The sequence below is a fragment of the Limulus polyphemus genome, unplaced genomic scaffold, assembly GCF_000517525.1.
Source record: "Limulus polyphemus unplaced genomic scaffold, Limulus_polyphemus-2.1.2 Scaffold2105, whole genome shotgun sequence".
NCBI lineage: Eukaryota > Metazoa > Arthropoda > Merostomata > Xiphosura > Limulidae > Limulus > Limulus polyphemus.
Window position 1 is genome coordinate 106,446 of NW_013667715.1, and position 7,221 is coordinate 113,666.

The following is a 7,221-nucleotide window of genomic DNA, read 5'->3' on the forward strand; positions in this document are numbered from 1 at the left end:
AATGGCAAATATAATAGCCAGACACTCTCGTTCAATCACTGAGTAGTTATTCTCACTATTCAACAGTTTTTTACTTGTATATGTTATTGAAACAGTCCATCTACATGTTCCTGTAAGAGTAATGCCCATTTCCAATGTCTGAAGCATCAGCCTGAACGATAAATGGTTTGTTGAAGTCTGGCATTCTAAGAATTGGTGAGCTTCCCAACATGTTTTTTAATTTCTGGAATACCACCTGGTGTGGTTGTTCCCACTTCATCTTGTTTGGCAAGCCTTTCTTGGTCAGGTCAGTCAATGGTGCAGTAATTTCAGCATAATTTGGGATGAATTTCCTATCGTATCCTGCTAACCCTAGGAAGGATCTGACTTGATGCATGGTCATTGGAGCTGGTGTATCTTGTATGCGGGTTACCTTTTCCTTTTCCATGGCTATCCGCCAGTCCCTCATTTTATGTCCAACAAACTCCAGCACAGAATATCCAATGTAGCACATGGATGGCCTGATGGTGAGGCCCACTGCCCTCACTCGCTGGAATACCTGTCTTAAGTCTCTTCAGTGTGTGTGTGTCAGAATGTCATCCACATAGTGCTCAATGTTGGTGGTGTTGTGCATCATCTTCCTCATCATGCGGTTGAATGTTCTAACCTGAATGGCATCTGCTTAAATTGGTAACATCCATCTGATGTCACAAAAGCTGTCTTCTCTTTAGATCCTGTCTCCATCAGGATTTGCCAGTAACTTTTAATGAGGTAGATCTTTGAAAAGAACCTGGCCCCATCTAGTTTTGCCATGTTGGCCTCTGGGTTGCCCATAGGTTCGGAGTCGAACTTTGTCACGAGGTTCAACTTCCGGAAGTCTATGCAGAAACGGTTTGATCCATCCTCTTCTTCACAATTACAACTGGTGAACAGTAGGCTGAACTTGAAGGCTCAATGATTCCAGCTTCCAACATTGCCTGAACTTCCTGCTTTATCAGATCTCTCATTGCACAAGGCATCTGATAGGGCTTCACTTTGACAGGATCCCTGGTTTTGGTCTCAATCTTGTGTTGCACAATGTCTGTCTTTCCTGGTTTATCTGTGAAGATATCTGCATACTGGTACAGTAGGTCTTGTAATTTTCTATTTTCCTTGCCAGTCAGTTCTTCACTGATGTTGACACCTTTGTATGTTTCATCTCCACCTAGTGGTCTTAGATCTAGTAGGTCCTCATCTTCTAAGACAAAGTCACTGTCTTCTGGTTCTGCATCTATGATGGCCACACCTGTAACATCCATCTCTGTTTCAATAGCTGCACCCATTAGGTCGTCTTCTCTCCCAAAATACTTCAACAGATTGGCATGGTGATCTTGGTCTTCCCTTTCACATTCACCTTGTAGTCCATTCTGTTGACTACTTCCTGTACTTCAAAAGGTCTTTTCCATTGCAGGGTGAGTTTGTTGTGGTCTGTAGGCAGCAGAACTAAGACCTTTTGTCCAATTTGTCGATCCTTGGCCTTCTTGTCATAAAAATGCTTCTCACTACCTTGAGCTGCATACAAACTCTGTCAAGCAGGTTTACAGGTTTCCTCCAGTCAGTTTCTTAGGTCTAACACATACTGCGTTCCTTATTTCTGACGTTTCTTCTCCCTTCCATAGCTCTTTCAATATTTGCATTGGACCTCGTACTGTTCTTCCGTACAGTAACTAAAATGGTGAAAATCCTGTATTTGCATGTGGGACTTCTCAAGAAGCAAATAATGCTGCCTGTAAGTATCTGTCCCAGTCATGTGGTCTCTTCTTTAGCATACTCTTTAAAACTCCATTGACTCTCTCACAAAGTCCATTACATTTAGGATTGTAGATAATGAAAAGGATCCTGGGAAGAAGACAGATGGGAGGCTATGTACAAATGTAGAGGTCCCTCCTATCCTGATTGAGGGCATTGAACACCAAAGGCATAGTATGTGGAATAGTGGACCACAACAAAGGAAGTTTGATATTCAAATGAGTGGCATATGCATCCAACCATGGATAAGAAAGAGAGCACCCAGGGAATAACAAGCCAGCAATTGAAATGTGGCGGCAGTGAGCCCAGAACAGGAGATCCAAAGAGTGAAAACACAGGGACCCTGACTGAGTTCCCTCTTACCAAGTGATATGAGAGAACAGTTGAGTCGTTGGAATGAATCATAACAGTCTCACCCCTCAGAAGCGGTAGAAATAATTCATATTCTGTTGAATAGCTATGAGTTCCAGAAGACTGACAGGGAGACTTGGGTCTGCTGAAGACCAACAGCCCTGGAACTCCTAGGTGTTGCAAGATGCACCCATTCCAAACAGTGAAAGATCAATAAAAATTGTACATTTGGATTTGGAGGGAGGAGATGGAAATCAGCTTTTGGGTTTTCCCTGTCCAACGACCAGGCAAAAATGTATTAATGGGAAGGAGGAAGGGAAATTGGATGATCCAGAAGATCCCCTGGTGAGATTCTATTGATAATGAAATACCCACTGAAGAAACATCATGTGAGCATAGTATTCAAAGAAGCTCAAGTCCCCAAAAGAAAAAGAACCACTCTAGCAGGGAGAAAAGGTGAGGAATGTGCCTATTGAGCTAAAAGCTACATAGAATTCAGACAATGAGGAAAAGGCTGGGCAAATCCTGAGATGGGAATGGAAGAACACCCAAAGACAAACGAGTTATTGGATTGAGATGATAGTGGACTTTTCCACCTTGACTAGGCAACACACCCAAGCAGCCCCTCAAAGGAGAAGATGCACATGATTGGATGACACAGCAAATGATGGAACTAGAAGAAGCCAGTCATCCATGTAGGGGTAGAAATATACTCCTTGTGCATGAAGACAGGCAAAAGACCTGACCACCTCACAATAAAACATAGTGGGCCGAGGTAAGCCCAACCGTAAGGGCACAGAACTGATAAACACATTCTCCCTGGATGAAGTGAAGATAATGACAGTATGCCATAAAAATAGGGATGTGGAGGTAAGCATTGGACACATCACACTTCATCATCCATGGACCAGGAACAAATGCCCATTAAAGAGACAGGTAAGACTTCAAAGTGAACCAGAGAATCTCCACAGAATGATTCAGACAGGAGAAACTAGAACAGTCTACTAATCTCCAGTCTTTTGGGGGACTAGAAAAGACAGGAATAGAAAACTGGTTCTATAGTATCCTGAAGAGAGGATCCTGAACTACTTTGGAAAGATGCTAGCTAGAACTGGAACCCAAGGAGGAGAGAAAGTGGCCAGAAGGCAGAAAAAGAAGGACAGGAAAAGATGAGATAGTTCTAAGAACCAGGCCCTAAAAAATCCTAGGGTTGGTGGCAAACATTTCTTACATACTGGCAAAACAAAAAAGCAGGGCAACAACTAGACCTGAACCCATGGAACAGTAATGGGTACAATTGATGGCATGTATGGCAATGGTGAACAAGAAAGAGTATGTCATGATGAAAGGACTCATGAAAGGGGAATAGGTAAGGATGAGGAGAACATGATGGCGGGAAAGTAATCCCATGAAAAAAGCAAAGAGGAACTAGAGTCAAAACCCCAAATGGGAGAAAAAAATATAACTGCAGACTAACCAGAATGGGATTCAAGTAACGATGGTAAACAAAAGTAAGAGACATGGCATTCTAACCCCCAAATGCAACTGATTGGCAAAATGCTCATTCTTCACCCCAATTTCAGAGGAAGGAAAAAAGACAAAATAATTGGCATTCAGTGTTTCAATGAAAAAGGTCTCAGCATGACCAGTGTTTGAGAATGAGACTACACGGCAAAGAAATGAGAAGGAAAACAGCTGTCCAAATCCTCAACTTCCTGTTTGAATTCCCAAGAAAAGGGAGAAATGGTTGTCAAACAGGAGACCCCTCAACCCACATTAAAGATGCCATCTCTCAGAAGAATAGGGCTGAAACATCTACAGCCAAAAATGTTGAACCTAAAGCCAATGTGATAGGTGGTTGGTCACCAGTAGTGTTTGAAGCAGTAATGGCCGTAACTTGAAAATAAGAGTACATGATACTGTGGTTGATTACCAGTACATGAGTGGGAACAGTACACCATGGAAGTAATGAACTGAAGAAAAAAAAAGTTAAATAACTGCAAACTCAAAAGGAGAAAACTGTTGAAGTTGCAATTAGAAATCGAAATTCTAAAATCAAGAGCAACAAAGCACAATTTAAATAAATCGTTAATTCTGAACACTCATGCCAAATCATGAAGTGAAGATTGGGTTCAACTGCACAGGGGGAGTCAGCTGCGAGAGGAGGGTGTGTCACACTCCAATAGGTGGAGGATTGTTGCATGCTATAATGCAGCTAAACCATGTGGTATACATGTGGAGTTAGGTGGAAGTTTAAAAGCTAGAACCAAGTGAAATATTTTGCAACAGAGGAGAGTCAAATAGAGAAAAACTGTAACTGTGAGATGAAGTAAGTGACTGTATCAGAATAAAACTGTCTTAAGTGGATCCTAGACTATTTTCCAAATCTTAAACTTATGTTCTCATGTTTTATTATTTTCAGAATAGAAAATTCCTGGAAACTCTTGTAAACTTAAATAGGATCACCTCTTACCATTCTAGTGGAAGCCATGTTGGAAGTGACAAGTAGATTCCAAACATCTAGTAGTGGAAGAAAAGACCTAAAAAAAACTTAACCACCAAGCAAAAGCCCACTGGACTCAAAGGAAAAGGAGGCAGCTGTAGCCAATTCAATGGAAAGGACTCAGAAATAAAATTTCAACTATTATGGACAAACTGCAAAGAGCAAAAGGATAAATCAGGATGTGGAGAAAGTGTCTAAGACCACAAACAAGGCCATCCATCACCAGGGAGAGTATCCTGCTCAGAGTGAGAAAATCATCTATCATGAACCTACTAAAAACTAAATTTAGGTAAAGTAGGACAGACTGATCACTGGCTAACAACAACCCATCTTCAGGGAAACAAAAATAAAAAACAGGAGGAAAACCCCCACAGAAGAATTGTTCCATGGCACTCAAAACTGATGAGGTGGAAAGTAGAAAAAGACAGAAAAAAACATTGAAAATGCATCGGCATCTGAGGAACTCACTAGTTTGTAGCAAAGGGAGTCCATAGGTTGTACATAGTGGGAGAGCAGAGCTCAGAAATGACTAGAGCCAACGGGTGGCACCAGAAAAAAATTGCCCCCCTCAAAAAAAAAACACTCAAAAGCTAGCCATCAAGGGGTAAGTGACAGGAAAGGAGGCCATATATGATGAGAAACCTGGTAAGACAAGGAAACAAAGTGAGAAGAGATGACTGTTAATGAGTTACATTAGCTCAAGTTGCCAAAGCAGGAAAAATACCCCCCCCCCAAAAAAAAAAAAAAAAATTCAATGAAATGGTGCAAGACAGAGAGCCTGAAGAGAAGATTGACTGAAGGAGACAAATATCAAAAATTAAGGAAATCTGGTGAATTAAATCCCAGAAATAAAGAAACCAAGTTTACTGAAACAAAGTGAAAGAAAATAAAGGAGAAAATTGGAAAACAGATATAGCATATAACTTAACATAATGTTTTGGAACAACATGGGACCTACTGGTCCATCTTGACTGTTGCATCCTCCAAACTAAACTAAAACTATTAATAAATTAATTTAAAATAAAAATCTTAAAGAGAACCCTTATCATTCATATACTTATCAAGCTTTCTCTTAAACTCACTTAAATTAATGGCCTCCACAACATCCAGAGGCAACCCATTCCAGAGGCCAACAAGGGGAAAACATTATTAGTATCATGTTACTATTTGTTTGTTTGTTTTGAATTTTGCACAAAGCTACACGAGGGCTATCTGCACTAGCCGTCCCTAATTTAGCAGTGTAAGACTACAGGGAAGGAAGCTAGTCATCACCATCAACCGCCAACTCTTGGGCTACTCTTTTACCAACAAATAGTGGGATTGACCATCACATTATAATGCCCCCACAGCTGAAAGGGTGAGCATGTTTGGAGGGACAGGGAATCGAACCCGCGACCCTTAGATTGCGAGTCGAGTGCCCTAACCACCTGGCCATGTCGGGCATCATGTTACTATAAACCAATTTTTTCAGGTTTATATTTCAACTACAATAGTTTTATTCCTTCATTTTCAAAACCAATTTATTGTTTGTGTTGGTTCACACAGCCTTTAAGAGAACAAGCACTGATTTGGCATTCAGCTTAGAACTTAGTAACATAAAAAGATTTCTTAAGAAGAATCATTTCCTTGAAAAGCTTGTTAATAAGATAGTGAACAACTACTTTCAAAAGGTAAACAATCCCATGGTACAGTTTTTCAATGTACCTAAACACCTCTTGGCTATTATATTACCCTTTATGGACCCTTCAAATTTCAAAATGAAGAAAACATTTTCAATATTTTAAAAGCATCACATCCACAAATATTGCTGAAGGTGATATTTACATCTCAAGTGTCCATAAATGATTTATTTACGGTGAAAGATACAATTCCATTGCTATAGCAATTGTACATCATTTACAAATTTAATGTACCTGTTGTAAACAGGACTATATTGGTTCCATGATATGTCACCTAGCAGTGTGAATTAGAGTAAATCTTAAAATCAACAAAGGAAGTCAGTTCAACATTTACCAACAGTGCAACAAATGTATGATGGGACATCAAATGACACAAACTTCTATATTATCTGCTCAACAAAGAATGAAATAATTATTTAGTTAAAGGAACCTTTAATAATCAGATAAATGATTCCTTTTTTCCTTTATTTAAAGGAGGTTAGATTTGCAAGCCTCTCTTTTTTTATTTTTAGTAGGTCAATAAACTTTTGTCAGGTGTCTGAAAACTGGTTAGTTGCTAATGTTACTCCTCTTCATAAAGAAGGATATACAGTCCCCTAAAAATTAAAGGCCAGTTAGTCTTACTTCTGTACTGAGAAAATAACTGTGACAACAGAAGCTCTGGAAAATCACTTTATGAAATATTATACCATAAAATAAAGCCAAAGTGGATTAAGCAAGAGAAATATTGCCTTAAGAATCTTACTCAAAAACACAAAATTTAATTTGATGAATTTTATGCTTATTGGTCAACAGAAATTGTCAAAAGTTTTAAAAATGTGAAATAATTTCAGAAAAGGAAAGGGATAAAGGCCTTAGTTGTGCCTTCAGATTTTCAATATAACTAACATAATATTACATATAACATGTAAGCTGTCTCCA

General features: G+C 39.4%; 1 protein-coding gene across 1 annotated transcript in view; it reads right to left on the reverse strand.

The window, feature by feature from the left end:
- Nucleotides 1-813, reverse strand: part of LOC106465970 (cytosolic endo-beta-N-acetylglucosaminidase-like) — an 86,944-nt gene extending 86,131 nt beyond the window's left edge. Inside the window, exon 1 of the mRNA XM_013926217.2 lies at nt 647-813. Coding sequence (XP_013781671.2) covers nt 647-813 — 167 coding nt within the window. The remainder of the gene's footprint in view (nt 1-646) is intronic.
- Nucleotides 814-7,221: the final 6,408 nt, after the last annotated feature.